Source organism: Myxine glutinosa, chromosome 4 (assembly GCF_964187855.1).
Source record: "Myxine glutinosa chromosome 4, kmMyxGlut1.1, whole genome shotgun sequence".
Lineage (NCBI taxonomy): Eukaryota > Metazoa > Chordata > Myxini > Myxiniformes > Myxinidae > Myxine > Myxine glutinosa.
The window spans coordinates 213,478,746-213,506,187 of record NC_136264.1 but is presented as its reverse complement, the minus strand read 5'-3'; the positions used below and the strand labels follow the sequence as shown (position 1 = coordinate 213,506,187).

The 27,442-nt window shown below is 40.6% G+C and overlaps 1 protein-coding gene across 1 annotated transcript; it reads right to left on the bottom strand.

Annotated features, from left to right (window-relative positions):
- Nucleotides 1-578: 578 nt before the first annotated feature.
- On the bottom strand, nucleotides 579-27,360 carry EXOSC8 (exosome component 8). Its single transcript, XM_078776996.1, has 12 exons — nucleotides 27,338-27,360; nucleotides 27,248-27,280; nucleotides 19,378-19,414; nucleotides 19,124-19,187; nucleotides 18,803-18,876; nucleotides 18,024-18,069; nucleotides 15,536-15,641; nucleotides 15,399-15,444; nucleotides 15,142-15,238; nucleotides 9,049-9,169; nucleotides 8,824-8,930; nucleotides 579-1,034 (listed from the first exon to the last, which is right to left on the bottom strand). Exons 2-12 carry the CDS (start codon nucleotides 27,262-27,264, stop codon nucleotides 916-918), a joined length of 834 nt encoding a protein of 277 aa, XP_078633122.1. The 5' UTR covers nucleotides 27,265-27,280; nucleotides 27,338-27,360; the 3' UTR covers nucleotides 579-915.
- Nucleotides 27,361-27,442: the final 82 nt, after the last annotated feature.

The window sequence follows — 27,442 nt, the reverse complement described above, 5'->3', positions numbered from 1 at the left end:
AATGGCAGGAGCAATGAATACCATGCCTACGATCTTATCTAGACCCCGCACACGCAAATACGGACACGAAGGGGAACCCCTTTTTCTGGCTGTGACTGACTCAATATGTAGGGTCGCTATGACGGGCCTCGAAATTGAGTTTTGATGCTGGGGATTGTGACGGGGCGAACGGAGGGGCCCAGTGGCGGACTTTGTGAGCCCATAATCCTCCCCCCACCGAAGGTTGCACTGCACTGGGTGGTTTTCCATTGCCTTCACAGCAGTCAATCATGGCAGGAGTTTGTTCAGTGTTCCGGCTATAACTCGCCCAATCATTGTGAAGGAGACCGTGGAGTTTCTAACGTCTTAACGTCCATCCAATCGACGGTACACACATTCTTTCCTAGCCCTGCATGAGAAACACCGGGATGGCAATTTATGGCTAGGCCTTCAAATCCAGGCTAAACAGCTCAGAGAGGAGTGTGGAGACCTCTAGACTATCCTACCGGCTCAAACATTCAAAACTGATGGCAATTTATCACAACGGACAAATAACCAGACATTGCTATAGACATTGACCTAACGGTAAAAACAACGCCTGGAGAGAAACACATCCTTTATTTCACATATATAATTCAATTATGGAATGTAAAAATGGGGGAAAATGTTTATAAATCCAACGATACCGTGACGAATGCCAAACCAAATTGCAGAGGGAAAAAAGTGAATGGCAAGACAAAACTGATCCACAATCTTTTTGTGTCTCGAGTTTGATCTTAGATCTTCTTTAACTAGCTGGGATTATCCAGTGACTTCGATAACAAAAATATTGTCCAAGCATCAGAGTTACACTTACAATTGGTTCAGGACTGATGTGCACAAGTTTTGAAACTTGAGCCATCACATGGGTTTGGATTAAAATGATGACGGACGCGGTTAACAGGCAAGTGCTTCCGTAGCCTGAACTTCAACAAGAAGCCGCCTGGTTTCTCGTGCCCGGCTTTGGGCTCGGCCGACCAAGCCTTGAAGCTGCTCCGGTGAGGCAGTGCTTCCACCTACAGAGGTGAGATTTGAGAGCTTTTCACAAATAAATTGGTTACACGTCCGGTCGGCTTGGTGCTCCTTGATTGGTTGAATAAGCCATGTGGTAGGAGGATGGTGACATTTCAATACAACAAACAACAGGCATTTTAAGGCCATTTTCCCTGCTAGAGTGAGGGTTAGCCTTGCGGGCTCCATGACAATCTTCTCCATTTTGCCCTATTTTCTACATCTCCCCTTGTTAACCCCCTTGCCTGCATTTCTTCTCCCACCACCTTTACCCAAGTCTTTCTCAGTCTTCCCCGTCCTCTACTTCCTTCTACATTCATTTCCATCACTCTTCTCAACCAGTCAATTTCATCCTTCCTCAACACATGACCAAACCATCTCAACCTGTTCCTCTTCACAGCATCCATCACAGGCTCTATTCCCATCATCTTTCACAATTCGTCATTTGTCTTCCTTTCTCTCAACGATACTCCGCACATCCACCGAACCATTCGCATTTCCACCCTTTCCAGCCTTCGTTGCTGCTCTACATTCATGACCCATGTCTCGCTCCCATAAATCATAACACTTCTCACACATGCAGCATACACCTTTCCCTTCAGCTTCAACAACACTCCACTCCTCGTCAGCACGCCACTCGGTTTCCGAAACTTCTTCCATGCACATCTCACTCTATCTAGCAACCATTGTCGAGTCTGATCCACCTTCTCCATTCAGCATGTCTCCGAGGTAGCAAAATTGTTTTGCCAATCTTAGGGAAAAATAATGTTCAACAGTCGAGGGTGCGAATTGACTCGATCGGTCCAAACATCCCGCTATCTCCTTTATTTTCGATCATATGGCTAAGTTAAAGTGACCATTTGTTTTTCTCGGTAAAATATTCAGGTAAATGACATGGATAAATAATAATTTTGTCCTTGTGTGCATTTTATTATATACTGTTTGAGGCCGTTTATCTGGAGCATTCCATGACACTTTGGACAATTGGACCGCACTGTATATTCCGTACTCTGCAACACGTATGGGGTGCACCAATTTCAACTTGTATAATAGATTTGATAATACTTTATTTATTTACTTTTCAACACTTGTACTGTGAGCTAAAAAGGCTGCTGTGATTTTCCTGTATTTATGAGCTCGTTGCTACTCTAATTTAGGATCTTCCAAAAAGAAAGTTCCTTTCAACGTTATAAAAGAGAGAAAGGGTGGGGGCCCCGAAATTGGTTTCCTCGGCCCGTGATACCTCTCGACGCCCCTGGGCGGATGTGAGAAAATTGTGGCTTTTGTGGTTAAAGCACCCAAATTGATCAAGATTAATATGTACGAAATTATTTCAGATATAGTGGCAAGCTGATTAATGGGGAAAACATCCAAGACAGCCACCGCATTAATTGCGAAAAATCTATCAAGTCACATATCTTCGGCAACTTATGACACAAAAACATAAATGAAGTGTCGTTTTCTGTTTTCAGACATAAGGAATCCAATGCCACCAACATTTATTCTAAAAAAAAATGCATGGCTATTAATTTTAGGAATCATATTTTAAAAAAATTCTTTCTTTGCAATGGCTGAGCAGATGTAGCTTCTTCACAGTGACAGTCTGCAGTCATCTACGTCCGCACCTGATACTATTGATTGGACCCTGTGTGCCTTGTGTTAAGAACATTCTTCCACTCCACTTCAGTGTCCAGCAAATTCTAAATGGACAGATGTTGTAGCTGGCTATGACAATTTGACAAATCTCCATGAACTTGGAAGCAGTCAGTACCAGTAGACATATGCCGGCTTGAATGCTTGATGAAGGAGGGCATTGTGACCGCCCTGTCCAGCCAGAAATCATGCTCGATAGCATACATCCTGTCGCCTGAAATGTTCTATCAGTTGACCGGCAAGAGTACAAAGGAACCGCTACATCTCCAAGTGAAGCAGGAGATTGCCCGTATATGTGGCGACAGATGACATGTGAAGACAGACCTCCCCAGTGTCACAAATGCTTCTTTTGCGATGAACTTGTAACAGAACCTAAACCTCCTCATGAAGTTATGCTGCTGAAATTTACTCCACACATGAAACAATATGCACTGAAACTAAAAGATCAAAAACTGATAGCACAACTTGGCTCTGGTGACCTAGTGGCACAGGATGCCGAATATCATTACCAGTGCCTAGTGAAGTTGTATAATGCCAGCAGCCGGAAGAATGAGTAGGTGAAGAAAACGAGCACAGATGGATTTTCTTGTGGCATAGATTTTGGTGGAATGATGCTTTCCATGGATATTTCCAAGCCTAGGCTTTCGAACAAACAGATCCCGTCACTACCCAAGTCGTACACAAATTTGACTCCTGTGACGTGGAGGAACGAGTAAGCTCTCGTCCCTGCCATTGATATGATATGGTGGCAATCTTGGATATTTCCCATTGATGGGTGTCGGGGGAAATATTCAGCTGGGCACTATATCTGAAATCATTTAGTGCTATATTAAACACGATCTATGCCAATGTTGATGCTTTTACCACAAAAACCACAATTCCTCTCAATTTTCGCACATATCTGCCCCACTAAGTGTCTTCGGCCAATTTTCCATGCCAAACTGCTCCCCATTGTGTTGAATTGCCGAACTGGTGTCCTTGGTAAAATCCAGCCTACTCATCTAGGGCTGGGCTAGTCGGGTTGCTGCTTCTGCCTCTGTGTTTTTTTATTTATTGCAGTGCTTCCTTTTAGCTCCTCTTCTCCCAAGTACGTCTTGTTATTTCTGATCCCTCAGCTTAATCCTTAACCCTCCTCACTCAAAAAAAAAGAAAAAAATTTAAACCAGAAAATGCACAGTTACTGCCATTCTGCCATGCACAGTTACTTCTTCATTCCCTATATTCATTCTCTTAAGTATCCCCAAACTGAATCTTCACTGACTAATTTTTCCCCCTTTTTAACCCCTTAATGCAAAAAAACACTAAATTATACAAATTGTAAAATGCCTCTCTCCTTACTACTTCATCAGGAACAACCCCCCAGTTTTTCTTCTTCTTCATCAATCATCAAAATGTCTTCCTCGTTCTTTTTCACAAGTTTTATTTCCCAAAATAATTTCATTCCAAAATGCTTAGTACATTCACCCTCCTCTCGTATCTACAGTTCAATTTCCCTCTGTACCTTGAGCGGAAAACATCACCACCCTCCCCATGAAGTCTGTCGCCGTATACACAGTTTGAGAATCCTGGGAAGACAATGTTGCAGACGTATGCATACGATTTCCAATTCCCCTTCAAATCCATTTATGGTGTTAAACTCCTCCATGTGTAGGCGAAATGTTTGGCCACGGCATAGCAGAGTTGTTTTCATTTTGCTGGTATTTATTTTATTAATTTTTGCCACTGTAGTTTAAAGTCAAGCAATAGATTGTTGTTTTGGCATATTTTTATTTCTGCATGGATCGAGTTGTCATTGTGTGGTTTATGGTGATTTGTGCCAAAAGGGTTGATAAAACGTTACGTCAAGTTTAGTTTGTTGGCCACCAGCAATGTAAGGTGCGAGCTTTCACCCTGACTTCCTTCGAGACAGGTTGTGGCGGGCGGCGCATTCCCAGGCCACGTCAGCAATGTGGCGTGGCTTCGCCGGTGTCACCTCTTAAGACCATTTGTCTTTGGTTTGGGTTGTTATTTGGAGTTTGAGACTCGAACACGACCCTAGGACTCGGTCCATGCGAAACTTCCGCCCTTTCCTCGAGAAAGGTTGTGGCGGGATGGTGTGTGGACTCGGAGCAGCAAGGGAGTTTGCTTTGTGTTGATCGATTCAGAGTTATTAAATTGTCTCTGGGAGATCCGTGGTATCAACCTATGTGATTCTGCATTAAATTACAGTATGCTTGATGTTATTGGCTGAAGTATGAAATGGCTATGAATGTTGATACACGTGTTAGTATAATCAAAATGTATCGCCTGCCAAAGGGGTTTATTTTCATCAATCTGAGTTAATAATATTTACCTGATTATTGTTTCTATTCTATTTACAGAAAGTTTTAGCCCCTTTTCTTATGTTGTGTTCCGATCAAACCAAACATTCATTAAGCAAGTGAAGAGAGACATTGTGTTGGTGTGCAACTCTTAGCGGCTACACGTCAGTACCTTCCCACACCACACACCCTCAACTGTTTCCCCTTGTCCCACCCACCCCCTCCCAGCATCCCCCTGCCCTGCTCCCTCTCCACTTTCCAGCACCCTGCCAGCAGCTCCTTATTCCCTGGTGCTAACTGTGTGGGCCTCAAACATCCGAGGCCTCCTCTCCAACCTGACAGATCTCTCAATCCAAGCCAGTGACAACAACCGAGCCATCATATCCTTAACAGAATCCTTCCTCACACTGGATGTCCACATTAGTGTCTCTCCACAGCCATTGTCTCTCCTGGTTTGATCGATCTGAATCCCATCCTGGTGGCGGAGTTGCCCTGTACATCAGGAATTGTAAATCTAACTCTGTGTACTGCTCTTACACCATCCAAACCTTAGGAATACCTTTAGCTGTGACTTCCCCTCAGCTCCCACCTCATTTTTGTCTGTGTCTTGTACCGTCCTCCAATCAGTGACCACTCCATCTACATCTGTCTCAGATGACACGGACCAACTTTTAAACCACTCATCCCAACTTTCTCTTCCTCATATGTGGCGATTTCAATTGTCACCATGCCAATTGGCTGAGTGTTGGTACCTCTCCCACCAGCCATGGCACTTCAGCAAATAACTTCTGTAACTCCACATGGGACTGACTAAATCTGTGAACTTTCCAACCGAGATTTCTCCCAATGGCAAATCCTCCATTCTGGATTTGGTGCCAACCAACTTTGACACCAATGTCTTGTGCTCTTCATCTGTTCCATTTGTTTCATGTGATCATTCGCTTGTGAATGTCAACATCTCTCTGGCCATTTTCAGAGAATAGCCTCAGCGCCGGCAAGTCTGGCAGTTTACTCTGGCAGGGACTGCAAGCGGCCATCTCTCTTCAGGCCTGGTCTCCTATATCTACCACCCCCAATATTAGGTCAGCCTGGGAATTTTTCCACAGAAACCTGCTCTCCCTTATGCACAGATTCATCACATCTCGTCTTCAATATCATATCCTTCTTTCCACCCATGGTGCACTAAAACCTGTGGTGAGGAAGTTGCACTGAAACAACTTGCATTCTCCTCCTGGAAGGCAAATCTGACTGGAGGCAACCTCAGATCATTCCATAAAGCCCACAAGTGTGGGTCCACTATCAAGACAGCCAGAAAAAGCAAGATCTGTCCAATCTCAAGAATGAACTTTAAAACTAGTCTTCCTCCTCTAAACCTGGTGGTGTCTTGTCGAGCCTTACTCTAGTGTATGCTCCCCCTTCCATCCCTTCCCTCTCCTCAAATGGCACCACGGCCGAATCAGCTCGTGAGAAGGCCGAATGCCTCAAATCTGTGTTTGCTTGCAAATTTGTGTCCCCAACCCCGAGCACTCAGTACCCATCCTTCCTTGTCATACCCAACTGCTCAATGATTATGGGTCCTTTGCACCTGAGAAGATGGTGAAGTTTCGGGGAATTCTCGATTCCGATTCTGCAACTGGACTGAACAGTATCAGCTCACGAGTCCCAACAACCTGCATTGATGCTCTTGCACATCCTCTCTCTGCCCTTTTTTTTTCCTATCACTTGCTCGAGGTCATCTTCCATCTACTTAGAAATGGACCAACATCACTACATTACATAAACATTAAACATAGTACAAAAACCGATCTCTTTAAATGCAGACCAATTAGCTTACTTCCAATCATCAGCAAGGCCATGGAATCCATCGTTGCAGTTAAATTATCTTTTTTGTATACAGAATCAAGGCTCGTGTAAGAGTTAACACATCGAACATGAAAACATGCACAGACACACAAAACATGCATTGAAAGGAGCGGGAGACAAGAGGGGGAGAGAGAGGGAAGCACACAAGCACAACAACAGAAGAGAACAGGGACATCGGGAGATCTGTGGAAGGAGGAGGGCTGGGGGAGGAGGGAGGGGTACACGGTATAAAGCAAATGAACACTTCTAGGAATATCAGGAAAGAAGTTGGGGATTTAAAGAGGCGGATTTGGGGTGTTTTAACGGGGGTAGAAAAGATCAAGTTGACATAAAATAATTTTGTTTCTCCATTGACCTTATCTCAGATCACCAATTCGGTGTCAGACCAGGACTACTCCACCATGAACATGCTGCTACTATGCTCCAAATAATGGTTGGAGACCCTCAATGTCAGAAACGAGATCAGGGCTGTCTCTCCAGACATAGCTCATGCTTTTGATGGAGTCTCACATGACGCATTGCTCTCCAAACTCTCTGCCAATGGAATCCAATGGCAACTCAACATATGGCTTACTGACTTCCTCGACTCTGTTAGGCAATGTACGGCCCTCAACGGAATCCTTTCATCTCCTCTCCCTGTCAAGGCTGGAGTTCCCCCAAGGCAATGTTCTGGGCCCAGTCCTATTCCTAATCTTCATCAATGATCTCTTTGACTCTGAAAAAATCCTCTTTATCTATTTGCTGATGACTCCACCCTCTGCCGTGACATCCCTCATCCTTCACACAGACAGGCTGCAGCCTCTTCCCTCTCTTTAGACCTCTAAAATCACAGGCTGGTCAAACACTTGGGCCATGTCTTTCAATCCTGACAAATCTCACTCTCTCACTGTCTCTCTCCGAAAAGACCATCTAGCAAACTCTGGCATTTACGTTTTTAACAATCTTCTTTACGAAGTTCAGTGACTCAAACTCCTGCGGCTCACTATCAGCCATTATCTCTATTTGGCAAACCACGTTTCAAAGTTGGCCTCCAACGCCAAATGGGCATCCTCTGTCGTACAAAGTCCTTCCCTCCTTGGCACATCTGATCTCCTACCCACCTTCAAGGCCTTCATTGGCAGCTTTATGGAGTACTGGTGTCCCCTCTCTCACCTTGCTCAGCTTGACACCATGGAAACAAAGGCCGTCTGGATCATTCAAATCTCCCACGATCAAGTTGAGTCTATGGGCCTATCACTTTGCCATCGCAATCGGCTTGTTGGTCTTTCTGTCTTCTACTGTCTCCTTTCTGGTCCTGCACCCTCTGCCCTTTTCATGCTTTGACACCCCGAGGTTTCTGTCGGGCGCACACGGTCCACCATCAACATATTTCTGGTAAAACTACCTAAATCCAGGATCATTGTTCACCTCCACTCATTTGTTCCTCTTTTTCCCACCTGTGGAACCTATTTCCACATTCTCTTCAATCTCATTCTTCTCTCCAGATTTTCAAGACAGCTGTTCACCACCATCTGAGATCTTCCCCCATCCAAAACGGGATATCGTGCTATGTATTGTTTTTGGCCTGAAACACTCAATGGTGAAAAATAACTTTTAAAACTCTAGTATCTGGATCTGGATCTTCACCAAAATCCAACCAACTCGTCCTTCTCACACACCCAACCTGTCCACCACATTCTGTCCAAATCCGTCCATAACATTGATATATCCTGCTCACAGACAGACAAACAGACAGACAGACAGGGGTGAAAACATAACCTCCATCTACCAACGGCAACGGAGGTAATAAGAGTCTCTGCAGATTATTGAAGCAAAGCAGTAAAATGGAAAACAAAGCAACAATGGGAAAGAACAAGTGAGAGTGAAGAGAATGGAGTACAAGAAGAGAATGCCAACAATAAGTGAGCATGAATGTGTTGCTTGGAAGAAAGTCCAGCACAGGACGAGTCGGGTAATCTGCAGTTACCGAACAACATACCTGGTTTGTAAACTGAGCAAAGCCTATCATCTTCGTTAACAACCACTGTAATCACACCAGAAGCTAGGCCTTCTTCCTCTTCTGTAGGATCTGTTAGTAGCACTGACCTAGGGGAAGACAGGGTACACGAGCAAGCAGTAGGATGAAACACCATGGAAATTGTCGTGATAGATAGCAAATGGTCCATCGCTTAATGGAAAAATACAATTTATGTGCGTTTTATACCCATCAAATATGGCGAATGTGGTAGCAATCGGGAGATGCTGGACCTGCAAGGGGTTTCGCTCCGTGAGTGAGACCTTTGCCAAGCTGGTCTCCGGACAGATTTCCACCCGTGGTAGTGTTGCTGTAAACAGAGATGAAAAACAACTCAAACTCAACTCTCAAAATAAGTCATGACATAACGAGCTAGTTAGTTCATACAACACAATACGCCATGCAGTGTTCAAGTATATATAGGAAGGCCTTGCCATTCATGGAGTTTACGTTCTTGAAAATCCCAGTGAATCACAACTCCACAAACTCAGGGAGTAATGAGGAAAATAGTATTGTGGACTTCAGCTTTAAAATTTGTCCAAACGATAGCATTAATGTTTGTGCATTGTGTTTGTGCTAATTATTTTCATGAATACAATAATTATTAAGAACATAAAATAAGGTATAATTTTCCTGTATTAAGAACATCAAATAAAGTAATATTTTCCTGCATTAAGAACATATAATAAAGTATTATTTTCCTGTATTAAGAACATAAAAGAAAGTATTATTTTCCTGTGTTACGAACATAAAATAAAGTAATATTTTCCTGTATTAAGAACATAAAAGAAAGTATTATTTTCCTGTGTTACGAACATAAAATAAAGTAATATTTTCCTGTGTTACGAACATAAAATAAAGTATTATTTTCCTGTGTTACGAACATAAAATAAAGTAATATTTTCATGTGTTACGAACATAAAATAAAGTATTATTTTCCTGCTTTAAGAACATCAAATAAAGTATTATTTTCCTGCATTAAGAACATCAAATAAAGTATTATTTTCCTGCATTAAGAACATCAAATAAAGTATTATTTTCTTGTGTTACGAACATAAAATAAAGGATTATTTTCCTGCATTAAGAACATCAAATAAAGTATTATTTTCCTGTGTTACGAACATAAAATAAAGTATTATTTTCCTGTGTTACGAACATAAAATAAAGTAATATTTTCCTGTATTAAGAACATAAAAGAAAGTATTATTTTCCTGTATTAAGAACATAAAATAAAGTATTATTTTCCTGTGTTACGAACATAAAATAAAGTATTATTTTCCTGCATTAAGAACATAAAATAAAGTATTATTTTCCTGTGTTACGAACATAAAATAAAGTATTATTTTCCTGTGTTACGAACATAAAATAAAGTAATATTTTCCTGTATTAAGAACATAAAATAAAGTATTATTTTCCTGTGTTACGAACATAAAATAAAGTAATATTTTCCTGTGTTAAGAACATAAAATAAAGTATTATTTTCCTGTATTAAGAACATAAAATAAAGTATTATTTTCCTGTGTTACGAACATAAAAGAAAGTAATATTTTCCTGCATTAAGAACAGAAAATAAATTCTTTTCCTGCATTAAGAACATAAAAAGGTATTATTTTCCTGTGTTAAGAACATAAAAGAAAGCCTTAATTTCCTGTATTAAGAACATAAAATAAATTATTATTTTCCTGCATTAAGAACATAAAAGAAAGCCTTAATTTCCTGTATTAAGAACATGAAATAAATTATTACTTTCCTGTATTAAGAACATAAAAGAAAGCCTTAATTTCCTGTATTAAGAACATGAAATAAATTATTATTTTCCTGCATTAAGAACATAAAAGAAAGCCTTAATTTCCTGTATTAAGAACATAAAATAAAGTATTAATTTCCTACATTAAGAACAAAATAAAATATTATTTTCCTGCATTAAGAACATAAAAGAAAGCCTTAATTTCCTGTATTAGAACATAAAAGAAAGCCTTAATTTCCTGCATTAAGAACATAAAAGAAAGCCTTAATTTCCTGTATTAAGAACATAAAAGAAAGCCTTAATTTCCTGCATTAAGAACATAAAATAAAGCCTTAATTTCCTGTATTAAGAACATAAAAGAAAGCCTTAATTTCCTGTATTAAGAACATAAAAGAAAGCCTTAATTTCCAGTATTAAGAACATAAAAGAAAGCCTTAATTTCCAGTATTAAGAACATAAAAGAAAGCCTTAATTTCCTGTATTAAGAACATAAAAGAAAGCCTTAATTTCCTGTATTAAGAACATAAAAGAAAGCCTTAATTTCCAGTATTAAGAACATAAAAGAAAGCCTTAATTTCCTGCACTAAGAACATAAAAGAAAGCCTTAATTTCCTGTATTAAGAACATAAAAGAAAGCCTTAATTTCCTGCATTAAGAACATAAAAGAAAGCCTTAATTTCCTGCATTAAGAACATAAAAGAAAGCCTTAATTTCCTGTATTAAGAACATAAAAGAAAGCCTTAATTTCCTGTATTAAGAACATAAAAGAAAGCCTTAATTTCCTGCATTAAGAACATAAAAGAAAGCCTTAATTTCCTGTATTAAGAACATAAAAGAAAGCCTTAATTTCCTGTATTAAGAACATAAAAGAAAGCCTTAATTTCCTGTATTAAGAACATAAAAGAAAGCCTTAATTTCCAGTATTAAGAACATAAAAGAAAGCCTTAATTTCCTGCATTAAGAACATAAAAGAAAGCCTTAATTTCCTGTATTAAGAACATAAAAGAAAGCCTTAATTTCCTGCACTAAGAACATAAAAGAAAGCCTTAATTTCCAGTATTAAGAACATAAAAGAAAGCCTTAATTTCCAGTATTAAGAACATAAAAGAAAGCCTTAATTTCCTGCACTAAGAACATAAAAGAAAGCCTTAATTTCCTGTATTAAGAACATAAAAGAAAGCCTTAATTTCCTGTATTAAGAACATAAAAGAAAGCCTTAATTTCCTGTATTAAGAACATAAAAGAAAGCCTTAATTTCCTGTATTAAGAACATAAAAGAAAGCCTTAATTTCCAGTATTAAGAACATAAAAGAAAGCCTTAATTTCCTGCACTAAGAACATAAAAGAAAGCCTTAATTTCCTGTATTAAGAACATAAAAGAAAGCCTTAATTTCCTGCATTAAGAACATAAAAGAAAGCCTTAATTTCCTGTATTAAGAACATAAAAGAAAGCCTTAATTTCCTGCATTAAGAACATAAAAGAAAGCCTTAATTTCCTGTATTAAGAACATAAAAGAAAGCCTTAATTTCCAGTATTAAGAACATAAAAGAAAGCCTTAATTTCCTGTATTAAGAACATAAAAGAAAGCCTTAATTTCCTGTATTAAGAACATAAAAGAAAGCCTTAATTTCCTGTATTAAGAACATAAAGGAAAGCCTTAATTTCCTGCATTAAGAACATAAAAGAAAGCCTTAATTTCCTGCATTAAGAACATAAAAGAAAGCCTTAATTTCCAGTATTAAGAACATAAAAGAAAGCCTTAATTTCCTGTATTAAGAACATAAAAGAAAGCCTTAATTTCCTGCATTAAGAACATAAAAGAAAGCCTTAATTTCCTGTATTAAGAACATAAAAGAAAGCCTTAATTTCCTGTATTAAGAACATAAAAGAAAGCCTTAATTTCCTGTATTAAGAACATAAAAGAAAGCCTTAATTTCCTGTATTAAGAACATAAAAGAAAGCCTTAATTTCCTGTATTAAGAACATAAAAGAAAGCCTTAATTTCCTGTATTAAGAACATAAAAGAAAGCCTTAATTTCCTGTATTAAGAACATAAAAGAAAGCCTTAATTTCCTGCATTAAGAACATAAAAGAAAGCCTTAATTTCCTGCATTAAGAACATAAAAGAAAGCCTTAATTTCCTGCATTAAGAACATAAAAGAAAGCCTTAATTTCCAGTATTAAGAACATAAAAGAAAGCCTTAATTTCCTGTATTAAGAACATAAAAGAAAGCCTTAATTTCCTGCATTAAGAACATAAAAGAAAGCCTTAATTTCCTGTATTAAGAACATAAAAGAAAGCCTTAATTTCCTGCATTAAGAACATAAAATAAAGCCTTAATTTCCTGCATTAAGAACATAAAAGAAAGCCTTAATTTCCTGCACTAAGAACATAAAAGAAAGCCTTAATTTCCTGCACTAAGAACATAAAAGAAAGCCTTAATTTCCTGTATTAAGAACATAAAAGAAAGCCTTAATTTCCAGTATTAAGAACATAAAAGAAAGCCTTAATTTCCAGTATTAAGAACATAAAAGAAAGCCTTAATTTCCAGTATTAAGAACATAAAAGAAAGCCTTAATTTCCAGTATTAAGAACATAAAAGAAAGCCTTAATTTCCTGCATTAAGAACATAAAAGAAAGCCTTAATTTCCTGCATTAAGAACATAAAAGAAAGCCTTATTTTCCTGCATTAAAACCATCAAATAAAGTAATATTTTCTTGTATTAAGAACATAAAGTAAAGTATTATTTTCCTGTGTTACGAACATAAAATAAAGTATTATTTTCCTGTATTAAGAACATAAAATAAAGTATTATTTTCCTGCATTAAGAACATAAAATAAATTCTTTTCCTGCATTAAGAACATAAAAAAGGTATTATTTTCCTGCATTAAGAACATTCTGTTCGCCTGGCCATCTTAGCTACTTAACGTGCAGTGTAAACGAACCTTTTCTTTGTTATCAATGGTGATCTCAAGCTTGTGGAGGAGCTTGTATGTGTAATGTATTTGGGAGGACGACTCGGCCATCCTTGTGCTTTTACATGAATTGACTTGGACCGGTGTGTACCCTGGTTAGAATAGGTACACCATATCCCTGCGTGTCGTAAGAGGCGACTAAGAGGGTTGGCGTCAGGAAGGGCATCCGGCCATAAAAACATTGCCTCAAACAGGGAACCATGATTGTCATGGGGCCCGCAAGGCTAACCCCCGCTATAGCGGGGAAAAATGGCCTTAAAAACGATCATTCATTCATTCATTCTGTGCACAGTGCATCCTCTGGTCATTTCAAATGTTATGGCCAATGGTATCGAGTCTCTAATTGGCATTCCATCAAACTCGAACATTCCATCAAACTTGAGGCCCCAGGATTCCTGTTAGTTTGACCCTGCCACACATTGCCATGAAATGACTGCATTGATGAAAAGTTTATGTGAAGTTGCATTTGCCTGGTATTCCAAGGAGATTGTGGCTCAACGAACCTCACTGGTGCTTGCCTATCATCAGGAATGATTTCCAGAACTTTCATCACGTGGAGGTTTAACGTGATGGAAGCCATGTCTCTCGTCTTTGCCATCTCCTAAATTGATGGCAGAGATGGTGTTTGTTGCATGGAGTCATTTACTTAATGATGGACATTTCCCACAGTCGAATTTGAGATGGCTAGCTTGGTTTAAAAAAAAAGTGCCGATGCAGGTGTCGGTTGTCATTCTTTGTTGGCACTCAGTTAACTCCTTTTGGAACATGATCCTCCAAAATCGAGCAATGACTCTGCTCCTTGATTATTTTTAGTCTGTTGATGACATACACAGTTATGTAAACCAGACAGTCGTGTGGGCAATTTTCAAAACTGGAAATGAGTATCTAGTGACCTTCGGTGGGATAAGTTTAAAATGGTTTGCCCCTTCCGCTTCCCGTTTTGCCGGTGAGTTCGTGTGTATTTGCCAGCTCTCCACACTACCAAAGTTAAGAATTTTTACATTTGTATTTTTGTCAAAACTGTATTTTTATTTTACGGTGTGAGTGCCTACTGTGTGTTCCGAGTTAGATCTCGGTGTAAATCGTGCTTACCTGTGTTTAATCATCTGTTGGTTCCTGCCGCGTTTCCAGGCCTGGTTTTCCAGGCCTTGAGGCTTTGTTGTTTCCTCTCGGCGGTCGATTGTGGTCCATTTACTTTCGTTTGTAGTCCATTTTTCCAGTTTTCTTTTTCACCCCATACTTCCCCGAACATCTTCCCTCTACCTCCCACAGATCTCCCGATGTCCCTGCTCTAAACTGTTGTACTTGTGTGCTTCCCCCTCTCTCCCCATCTCGTCTCCCGCTCCCTTTATTTCCTCTTATGTGTCCGTTTTTTTTTGTTTTGTTTTTGTCATAAATGTTAGCTCTGACACGAGCCTCGATCTTGTGCACATTAAAAAAAAAAAAAATGGAGGAAAGCCACACAACTCTCAGCAGCATGTGTAAAAGAGACTCATTCATTCATCAGGTTTACCACACCTGGCACATAATCACCCTCCTGTCCCATTCCCACTGACCATTACGCAGCGCCGCAAGCAGAGCGATGGAGCAGGCGTCCAGCACGTTGCCATCATAGTCAAGGCACTCCAAGTCACAGTAGAGCACCCACACCAACTATCAGAAGAACATCTCTGCATCAACTGTTCTGGAGTGTTTTATCATTTTCTCAATTAAAAAAAGGTTTAAATAAATAAATTCTCGACCAAACTCAAATAGAAAGTTTGAAATGTTTAATACATTTGGTTATGATGAGGGTGCTGCAGTTTTGGATTACCTTGCCTTTCTGGATGCACAGGTCTTCAAGGGAAATGAGCTCAGAACTGCAAACACATATGAATAACATGACAATCTCTACAACAAACACGTAAAACACAAACATCAAGTGTGCTGTACGAAAGGCTGAGGCTTCACCTGGTTATTACATCTGCAAGGAATTGCCCTGCAACTTGAGCCTGCTCACAAGGTGGGCCCGGACGGAACTGTGCTGAGCATAATGGTGAGAGATCCACATTGGGAACTGCAGGAAGAGAAGAATGAAGGGAGAACAAGCATCACCATTTAGAGAAGCTGTAAATTTACAAAACAGAAGCTCAGCTGCACAGGGTTTGAATGGCAGGTGACACCTGCTGATAAAAACACTTGTGGCAATGGCCGTAATGTGGGAGAACAGTAGCAGGATGAATGCACGCACGAGCCACAAGGCACATGCGCATGCATACAGAAGAATGCACCCGCACACGCACGCGCACACACACACACACAACCCTAGGCTTGGTAAAGGTTATTTTTGTCTTGCCAACGACTCCTGAGGGCCATTTTTGTATTGAACTCCTGAGGGCCATTTTTGTATTGAACTCCTGAGGGCCATACACATGTCCCAGACTGAAGTTTTGAATCGCTGGCTTGAACAGGGATTGTGTTACCCTTGTTACATTTTGATCACTGTCTCACATGCACTCTCACACATTCTCTTGCTTGTCTGTCTACTCTTCCCCATCCGTCTGTAAATCATCCTTAGAGACAGATTGCTATATAACCACAACGACGTGAAAAAGGGGCAATGCCCCTGGGCTCACCTAGTAGAACCAGGGAACCACTGGTAGGCTTGGATGACCCACAAAATATGTAACGAAGAAAGTAAATACCTATTTTAGGGGGGCAAACCCCCGATTTGTTTTAATGCTGTGAACAAACTTTAGTCCATCATGGGTGATGAAGATTGTGCTCAAGTCTCATCAAAATTACGTGTGTAGTTTCAGAGAAGAAAGCATGTACCTATTTTGGAGGGGTCAAAACCCCCTCTTAAACCTTGATCCATTTAATGCCGTGAACAACCGTTAGTACATCACGGGTGATGAAGGTTGTGGTATTGCTTCATCGAAATCATATGTGGAGTTTCGGAGAAGTTCCGAGTGCTTACATATAAACCTGACTCTGACTGACTTGTCGGACACCGCACGATGCGAATATCTCACTTGAACAATTTTTGTTCCAGGTGAGCTAAAAATGTCTGTGGGCTCTGCGTACGAGTACTCATGAATTGAGCCTGAATTTACAGTGTAATCTAATGTAAATTCAGACAGGTGCAATGTATAAATGAAAACAACATCTAACATAGACAACTCATTATTCGGTTTCCAGGCCTGGCTAGGCATAAAAACAACAACAACAACATCAACAACAACAACATGCATTTTAAGGCCATTTTCCCTGCTAAGGCGGGGGTTAGCCTTGCGGGGGTTAGCCCCATGACAATCTTCTCCATTTTGCCCTATTTTCTGCATCTCTCCTTGTTAACCCCCTTGTCCGCATTTCTTCTTCCACCACTTTTAGCCAAGTCTTTCTCGGTCTTCCCCGTCCTCTACTTCCTTCCACATTAATTTCCATCATTCTTCTCAACCAGTCACTTTCATCCTTCCTCAACACATGACCAAACCATCTCAACCTGTTCCTCTTCACAGCATCAATCACAGGCTCTATTCCCATCATCTATCGCAATTCATCATTTGTCTTCCTCTCTCTCAACGATACTCCGCACATCCACCGAACCATTCGCATTTCCACCCTTTCCAACCTTCGTTGCTGCTCTACGTTCATTACCCATGTCTCGCTCCCATAAATCATAACACTTCTCACACATGCAGCATACACCTTTCCCTTCAGCTTCAACGACACTGCCCTCATCATCAGCACGCCACTCAATTCCCGAAACTTCTTCCATGCACATCTCACTCTCACAACCGTTGCCGAGTCTGATCCACCTTCTCCATTCAGCATGTCTCCGAGGTAGCAAAATGTTTTCACACCTTCCAGCTTCACGCCGGCTCCAAGATCAAACTCAACAACAATAAGAACACGAACAGAGCCACAAAATATCATGATACCCCAGGCAACCTCCAAAAAAGGATGAATCGTATGAAAAAGGAGGAAACGCAAAGTACAAATACACTTCAACATCTACAGATACTCTGAGGATACTCGAAGATTGAAATTTAACCAGATGACGCACTTGTTCACAATGACACATGACAAACAAAAAGCATCAATGATAGTTTGCACCCTTTATTTACATACAATAGTGAGGTTAATGGAAGAACAAGATGGAACTAACAGTGGGGCAGCAGGTCAAAAATTGCACAGAGTTAACAAGAGCAATGAACGAACAGGAAAAGATGCGAGTGGTGGGGGGAGAGGGTGGGAGGGGACGGGTTTTGGAGAGGAAACACTAAAAGCAGAAAGTAAGAGGGTTGTGACAGGAAGTGTTGGTTAATGGGGGTAACAAAGATCATGGGCCAGAAAGGGGGCGATGGTTCTGTTTAACAGTTTTTAAACAAGTACAATAAAGGGCCAGTCATTGCCTCTCAGCTCATGAATGTCGCAACCTGCAAGCAGAACTCACCAACATATCCTTTTCCCGGAGTCTCGGTTGTCGGTGCTGACAGCTCCTGTATAACAGGAAATGCAGTGACATGTTAATCAAAACCACAACAACAGGCATTTTAAGGCCATTTTCCCTGCAAGAGCGGGGGTTAGCCTTGCGGTCCACATGTTAATCAAAAATAAATAAATAAAAATTCAGCACGATATTGCGTTGAAATTTCAAAGGGGACCCCACACGCTCAGACCACCTTGATGATAATCTATCCCTTGATACCTAACAAAATAGATATGTCTTTTTCTGATTTGCAATTTATAAAATAAGTAATTTTGTGATTAAAAGTCGAAATAGTCTTCTTCTTCTTCACACTTGGCCGTGACGTCACTCAGAAGTCGACCTCCATATTTGTATTGTCCACAGGTTTACATCGCGGTACGATTTAACTCAAACGACAAATAATTCAAAGCCATCCCACAACCACGTTGACTCAATAAGAAATGTGTGCAATGGTAAAAGCTTCATACAAAGTTACATGATGATTGGATGGAAAATGTGCCCGGTGTTCCAATTGTTGTTGTTGTTTTTTGAGGGCATGGGCTGCAGGGTTTCATGTAGCTGGAATAAATGGCCTCAACCTCGTCCTGCTCGACCTCAACCGGACCAATGTCGGTTGATTCAAATATATATAAAAAAAATGGTTGCAACAACATATTTACTGGAAAAACATCACATATAGTGTCATGTTTGTGTAAGGCTATGAGGGTCAGGTGGTGGTTAAAGGGCAAAATGCATTGACTCACCCCTTTTACACCACACACAACAGTTGTGTTCCCGATTTTCACCAACGCTGAACCATCTGCTGAGGTTATGGAGCCTGAGGGAGGATTGGGTTCAAGGGATGAGGAATAATCTCTTTTCCATTGAGGTGTCACGTGTGAGAATCACCACAGAATATGCAATCTTCTTCTTCTTCTTGCGTACGGCAAATACTGGCTCACAAATGCAAATCCAAATTTGACAGCCGAGTGATGGTGCTGTCTGTGGTCAGGTGGATTTGTTGAAAAACAAATGTAATGATGAGATTGAGGTTCATTCGAAGTGACAATGTGTAATGAACTCACCGACGTTCAGAGTTGTTATTCTGACCTCACCGAGTTCTCGACCATCAGGACGACAATTCTCTTTCTGAAAAGGGACGTGCAGAAGAGACCCATGAGTGTATCAAGTTCAAATCAAAACACCTTCCGTAATGTCGTGGGGATGTAGGACAGGTGAGAAGAGTACAATAGTGCTTATTCTTTGGAACTATACTCAATACCATGATTAAGGAGAGAAACTCAAGATGATATTATAAAAATAATGATGTTAATCTCACCAAGAACCGCCGGTAGTACGCCACAGGTTCTGCAGCCCTGCAAACGATGACATAAAATGAAATAATTACTTACAACATCATTAACCACTTATCGCTCTGTCATGGTGTTTCCACCGACGAGTCATTCTGTGACCGACAGGATATCCTCGAGGTACACACACTCACCTGTGATTCGTCTAGTCTGCGTTTTAATGTCCACCCAGCTATAAATCACCATCCTGGTATTTCACAGGGAAGACGATTCCTCAAGATGCGTGCCATCCCTCAGATGGACCTTGACATCCCTCAAGATGCGTGCCATCCCTCAGATGGACCTTGACATCCCTCAACATGCATGCCATCCCTCAGATGGACCTTGACATCCCTCAAGATGCGTGCCATCCTTCAGATGGACCTTGACATCCCTCAAGCTGCGTGCCATCCCTCAAATGGACCTTGACATCCCTCAAGATGCGTGCCATCCCTCAGATGGACCTTGACATCCCTCAAGATGCGTGCCATCCTTCAGATGGACCTTGACATCCCTCAAGATGCGTGCCATCCCTCAAATGGACCTTGACATCCCTCAAGATGCGTGCCATCCCTCAGATGGACCTTGACATCCCTCAAGATGTGTGCCATCCCTCAGATGGACCTTGACATCCCTCAACATGCGTGCCATCCTTCAGATGGACCTTGACATCCCTCAAGATGCGTGCCATCCCTCAGATGGACTTTGACATCCCTCAACATGCGTACCATCCCTCAGATGGACCTTGACATCCCTCAACATGCGTGCCATCCCTCAGATGGACCTTGACATCCCTCAACATGCGTGCCATTCCTCAGATGGACCTTACCATCCCTCAACCTCAACATGCATGCCATCCCTCAGATGGACCTTGACATCCCTCAACATGCGTGCCATCCTTCAGATGGACCTTGACATCCCTCAACATGCATGCCATCCCTCAGATGGACCTTAACATCCCTCAACATGCGTGCCATCCCTCAGATGGACCTTAAAATCCTTCAACATGCGTGCCATCCCTCAGATGGACCTTGACATCCCTCAACATGCGTGCCATCCCTCAGATGGACCTTAACTTAAACCAGGGTGTCCCATCTTCCAGCAAGAGTTGGTGGACGTTAAAGATGGTTTGTGGAGTTTGTGCACCAAATCAAATATTCTGTATTTTGGTCCCATTGCCTGCTTCTGAAGACCCTTGCACACTAAGTTACCATAACAGATTCTGCCAGTTTGTTCAAAGAATTAATGACCGGCAATACAAAAGAGTTCCCCCTCAAGTGAAGTCTCAACCTCTGATACAAGGAAAAACATACTCAAGCTCTTTGTTGGGTCCAGAGGATGCCAGACATGTTCAAAATCCTAAAAAATGGAGCATACCGTCCCGTCCTTTATGTTCCAATTTGGGAAGCTTGATTAAACGGAGGAGATACCGATGATGTTCTGTCAGATCTCATCCTCATCGTCTGTCTTTGTACAATTCAATCTTGTCTTGGTCCGCCTCATTCAGACACGCTGCACACCTGGAATCAATTGTGGATTAAATATGGGGTTTGCGTATTTCAATATGGCAGACGTTAGACTTGTTCTATAGGAGAGACATATTGATGACCTTGCCTTTTTAGCATGTTCGGTAATGGGCGGTCAGGTGACCTGCCAAGATGGTTGTTTTGTGCATTTTCTTTCTTAAATCAGTTTGGAAAACCAGATAGATCCAAAGGTAATTGGCAATTATTAATACCCACATTATTATGCCTTTTTTGTACTAGCATCAAGTATCAAGGGTGGCGGTGGTGACGACGATTATGGTTTTAGTAATACGATTCAGCATTTGTTTACAAGTAAATTTCCTACAGAATGACAAAGATCGGATGACACTTCGTTATGAATGAAAACTACACAGAAATCCTCATGGGTTCGCTTCCTAAGACTGAGCCTGAGGTTATAAACACTGGATTTGTTAAATCACAAAGTTAATGTGTGTTATAAACACTGATTTGTTAAATCACAAAGTTGATGTGATTTAACAAATCAGCGTTTATAACACACAAAGTTCATGTGTGTTATTAACACTGGATTTGTTAAATCACAAAGTTAATGTGTGTTATAAACACTGATTTGTTCAATCACAAAGTTGATGTGTGTTATAAACACTGATTTGTTAAATCACAAAGTTGATGTGTGTTATTAACACTGGATTTGTTAAATCACAAAGTTAATGTGTGTTATAAACACTGATTTGTTAAATCACAAAGTTGATGTGTGTTATAAACACTGATTTGTTAAATCACAAAGTTCATGTGTGTTATTAACACTGGATTTGTTAAATCACAAAGTTGATGTGTATTATAAATGCTGGATTTGTTAAATCACAAAGTTTATGTGTGTTATTAACACTGGATTTGTTAAATCGCAAAGTTAATGTGTGTTATAAACACTGATTTGTTAAATCACAAAGTTAATGTGTGTTATAAACACTGATTTGTTAAATCACAAAGTTGGTGTGTGTTATAAATGCGGGATTTGTTAAATCACAAAGTTGATGTGTGTTATAAATGCTGATTTGTTAAATCACAAAGTTAATGTGTGTTATAAACACTGATTTGTTAAATCACAAAGTTGGTGTGTGTTATAAATGCGGGATTTGTTAAATCACAAAGTTAATGTGTGTTATAAACACTGATTTGTTAAATCACAAAGTTAATGTGTGTTACAAACACTGATTTGTTAAATCACAAAGTTGGTGTGTTATAAATGCTGATTTGTTAAATCACAAAGTTAATGTGTGTTATAAACACTGATTTGTTAAATCACAAAGTTGGTGTGTGTTATAAATGCGGGATTTGTTAAATCACAAAGTTAATGTGTGTTATAAACACTGATTTGTTAAATCACAAAGTTAATGTGTGTTATAAACACTGATTTGTTAAATCACAAAGTTGGTGTGTGTTATAAATGCTGGATTTGTTAAATCACAAAGTTGATGTGTGTTATAAATGCTGATTTGTTAAATCACAAAGTAAATGTATGTTATTAACACTGGATTTGATTAATCACAGTCATTGTGTGTTATAAACACTGGATTTGTTTAATCACAAAGTAAATGTATGTTATTAACACTGAATTTGATTAATCACAGTCATTGTGTGTTATAAACACTGGATTTGTTTAATCACAAAGTAAATGTATGTTATTAACACTGGATTTGATTAATCACAGTCATTGTGTGTTATAAACACTGGATTTGTTTAATCACAAAGTAAATGTATGTTATTAACACTGGATTTGATTAATCACAGTCATTGTGTGTTATAAACACTGGATTTGTTTAATCACAAAGTAAATGTATGTTATTAACACTGAATTTGATTAATCACAGTCATTGTGTGTTATAAACACTGGATTTGTTTAATCACAAAGTAAATGTATGTTATTAACACTGGATTTGATTAATCACAGTCATTGTGAGTTATAAACACTGGATTTGTTTTTACTGATTTCCTCACAAACGGATCTTTTTAAAGAACGTTTTCAATGAGCCAAGTTTTGATAATAGTCTGGGATCCAGTCACCAAAATTTGAAAAAAACCTGTCATGGCATGTTATACTCTTTGTTTGTGTTTTTTCTATTAATTTGGCCATTAAGGTCCGCTGAATGAGAGGTCGGCTCTGCCGGAAACCTTGCGAAAAAAAATTGTGGCCATTTTTGTATATGCGCCCTTTATTTTTTGACCGAAAAATGTGAAAAATGTTTTTTTTTCTTAAAATCGTCAGTGGGTTGTGTAGGGTGTTTCCCACACATAGACTTTACTTGGGCGGGCCGTCCACGTATATTAACGGCCACCCAAGTAAAAAAAAAAAATATAAAAAAATGTTAAAAAAAAAAAAATTAAGCCATCCGTCCGAGAGAACGACGCGACCGGCGACACCTGCTATTGATTAACTAGTCTAGCGGACAATCTCTCCTCGCTCTACCCCTCCCCCCTCCCCTACTGACAATTGCGTGCTCTGCAGAGATCAAAACACAGAGAGAGAGAGCGAGAGGGTTCTCTGGACAGCTTTTCAAGACGCGGACACGGTGGATATTTTGGATGGATATAGCACGGACGAGGTAAAGCAACTCCTTTTCTCCTTATTGTGTAATTGTTTTCTTGACTTTCATAGTAGCTTGAATTCTATGAAAGCAAGCGGCAACTATGCTGCATTACCTAGCTTGCTTGGTAGACCTGTATGCTAGCTCGCTTGGTCGACCTGTATGCCAGCTAGGTAGGCAGGCACACGTGTTTGTCCAAGGCTAACGTTCAACTGTATTCAGAACACATGCGCAACCAGCAGCAGAGTTGTCCTGGCTAAATATGATTAGCTAATTTTTCACCAGAATGCAGGAAAATAAGTGTTTGACGCTCAAATTTTTCTGGGGGAGGACCCCCGCTAAAATTCGCCCCGCTCCAGCCCCCCCCCGAATAGAGTACCACCACAAGTATATTTCAGACCTGTGGGAAACACTGGCTGTCAATAAATGCATCCCAGATAACACGTGTTGACAACATCAAGTTGAGAAATACACTTACAAAACCTTTCCAAATGATTTAGAATCATTTTTATGCAAAAGCACCCCCGATATTTTTTCATTATTTTCATCTTGCTAAAAAATAATTGTGGCCGTTTTTGTATATGCGCCCTTTATTTTTTGACCGAAACATGTGATTATTTTTTTCTTTTTCTGCTGCAGGACCTGAAGACCCTGCAGGACCTGCAGCCTGAATCATGGAGCCTGAGTTCTCAACCAAGCAGCTGAAGAGAAAGCGGCCCGATACAAAACAATACTGCTTGCCTAATATGTCAGAAGACAGACAGTAACGCCGGTCCTCTTCAGAAACTGACAGATCAAGGCAATCCTGCACTCCCATATGCTGTAACCAAAAGAAAGGCAACAGCAGTGTCAGAGCAGACAAAGGCTATGGCACACCTGGATATGGATGACACAAAACACCATGAGGACTCCAACAGCCAAGGCACAATGGAGGCTGAAAGTGTTAGGAAAATAACAGATGTCATCAACAACCAGATGATCAATCCATTCACATGTGAAGAACAGGAGCTGATGAACCTCTCACAAGGCCACAAAGCTGCATCTGCAGACTTGGTGAGCGCCCGTGAAAAAGTACTGGAGGCACTGGCTGCAGCAAGAAAAACAGAGTGAGAAAATAGCCCCAATAAAACTTGCCACATTTGCAGCAAAGCCAAAAAAGTCAGTCCATGGCACTCAAAGCTAAGAAGGTCTACGAGGAAAAGAGTGCAGTTGTCCGAAACCTGTACTTTGTGCAGGGCTTGGATGAAGACAAGAAGGTGGAGGTCTTCAGTCATGAGTGGACAAGTTGCCCAGCCTCCCTGTTTGAGCCAGATCCATCCCTTGACCAAGGTTATGACATGCGTAAAGGGAACAAGGCCGACTACTTGGCTGCAATCAAGACAACCCTTGGCAGCTCATGGAGGGAGGTGGACAGACTGCCACCATCCGACAAGCCTGTTGTAATGGTAGTAGGTGCCATGGCATTCATCCAGCGTCACCAACATATTGGGAGAAGCACCTTCCATGAACTGCAAGTAAAGTACCTGAAGCAGCTCCTCAGTAGTATCCCAAACAACTGTGACTGCATCCACTTTGTTGGCAATCGATATGTCTCCCCAGCTGAAAGTCTGAAAGGTGAGGAACGAGAGAAGAGAATGAAGACCTGCCCCAGCAAGATGAAGGAGTACAAGCCACACGATACTCTCGCCATACCCGAATGGAAAGGCTTCGTTCACAATCCACCGAATAAAGCAAACCTGTTGAACTACATGGGGGAAGCATGGGCAGCTCAGACCAAGTCACTTCGTGCAGGATGCACACTTATTCTTGGTGGAATCTTCCGTGATCCTGGTTGCACCGTGCTGTTGTCAGCAGATTGTCAGGTTGAGTTTCCAGAACTGTCCTGTGAGAAGCATGAGGAGGCAGATACCAGGATGTTTGCCCACATTGCATACTCAGTACAACATCTGCACCACAAATGGGCTGTAGTGGTGGCTACTGACACAGACGTGATCATGATGTGCATATACTACATCACACACCTGGATGGCCTGCAGGAGCTGTGGGTGAAGAAGATGGATATCTACCTACCTGCTCATGCAATTGCCGAAGCCCTGGCAGTGAAGTATGACGTTGAAGCTGCAGATCTTACATGCATGCTCCTCAGCACCTACATACCGACTGGATGTGACACAGTGAGCTATCTCTGCGGAAGAGCAAAAAGGTGTGCCTACAAAACTGCCATTGATCACCTGGCAGACCTTCTGCCCCTGTGCAGATACGGTGACCCTGAAGAAAGCCTGGATGTTCAGGAAGATGTTGTGACAGCAGCGAGGTGATACATGGTGTCACTGTATGAGAGGAGTGACTTCGGTGGTAATTTGGATGCACTGCTAGCCCATCTCTTTGGTAACATCAAAGGAGACATGCGTTGCCTTCCACCTACTGAAGATGCCTTCCAGTTACACCTTCGCCGAGCCCTGCATCAGTTGGCTCTATGCAAGCGAGCACACATGTTTCAGCCAACCAACCCTGCTGCACTGACTTTGGCAGAGAGCTTGTCAATGGTAAGTTGGTGGCAACCATGATGCTGAAGGAGGCAAAACCTGCAGAATTCAAACGCACCAAATACTGTCACTGCAAGAAAAGCATGTGTGCCCGAGGATGCTCCTGTGCGAGAGCAAATGTGAAGTGTGTCATCGCATGTCTCTGCACCGGCCACCGGGGACCCCAACAAATGTTCAAGGATTGAACTCGCACTCGAAGACGGTGACATGCATTACACATTATAAGTTATTTTGTTCAGTGCAATGTTCATTTCATGTGATATTACAGACGTTGTTGCCAGTAATTTTTTATTTTGTTATGTTCAATTATTTTGTTCAGTTAAATTTTAATTTCATTTTTTCTACATACTGGTCACTAATCTATCCAAATTCATCTGCGTAACGATCATTGTTTTGTTGGCTTGTCATCCTGTGTACATTTTGTTTAAAAAAAATCATTCTGTTGTTTTGTATTTCTTGTGTTACAAGTATTTTCTTTGGGGGCACAGGGTTCTGTTGGAATTAAAAAGATGCCTTTGCCAGGATGTTTAATAAAATGGACATAAACTACCATGATGCTAAATATGCGGAATGTCTCTGGGATTTTTTAGCGTAAGGGGAATAAAATCACCACAGATCCATCGATTTTGGTTTGATTTTCAGAATGTTTACTGTGGAATGACTATAATGTTTGGTGAAAAGAATGACGCATTGGCTGACGTCATAACTCAGGGCAGAGTTGATTACTAATGAAGTAAAGATTAAAATAATGAAAAAATGCAAAAATATCGGGGGCGCTTTTGCATAAAAATGATTCTAAATCATTTGGAAAGGTTTTGTAAGTGCATTTCTCAACTTGATGTTGTCAACACGTGTGTTATGTGTACCTGGGATGCATTTGTTGACAGCCTACACAACCCACTGGGGATTTGAAGAACAAAAACGTTTTTCACATTTTTCGGTCAAAAAATAAAGGCGCAGACACAAATTTTTTTCGCAAAGTTTCCGGCAGAGCCGACCTCTCATTCAGCGGACCTTAACGTCCAGATTAATAGAAAAACACAAACAAAAAGTATAGCATGCCATGCCAGGTCCAACCCGTTTTATTGAGCTTTTGAGCCTGTGGATCCCTGACTAAATGTTTAAAAATGTATAAAGTAATGAAAAACTACAATTTAAAATTCCACGACTCTAATTATAGCGGAAACAATGCGTGAGGAAAGGCGCAGCGAACACACGACTCACTTGAAGGCGTCCGCCATTCGCAGCCGTTCACCAATCACCAGCGAGTCAGCGACCCACGTGTGACGTGCTGAGGCCCACGTGTGACGTGCTGCGACCCACGTGTGACGTGCTGCGGCCCGTGTTGTTGTTGTTTTTTTTTTTTTGTTGTTGTTGGTTTTTTTCCCCCTTATATCACCAGTTTGAGAAATATAAAAT

Coding starts and splice junctions, on each gene's coding strand:
- EXOSC8 (XM_078776996.1), bottom strand. Junction 15,445..15,535: donor CTTGCAGATGTAATAACCAG/GTGAAGCCTCAG, acceptor ATGTGTTTGCAG/TTCTGAGCTCATTTCCCTTG. Junction 1,035..8,823: donor TTGCTCAGTTTACAAACCAG/GTATGTTGTTCG, acceptor TCACCTCTGTAG/GTGGAAGCACTGCCTCACCG.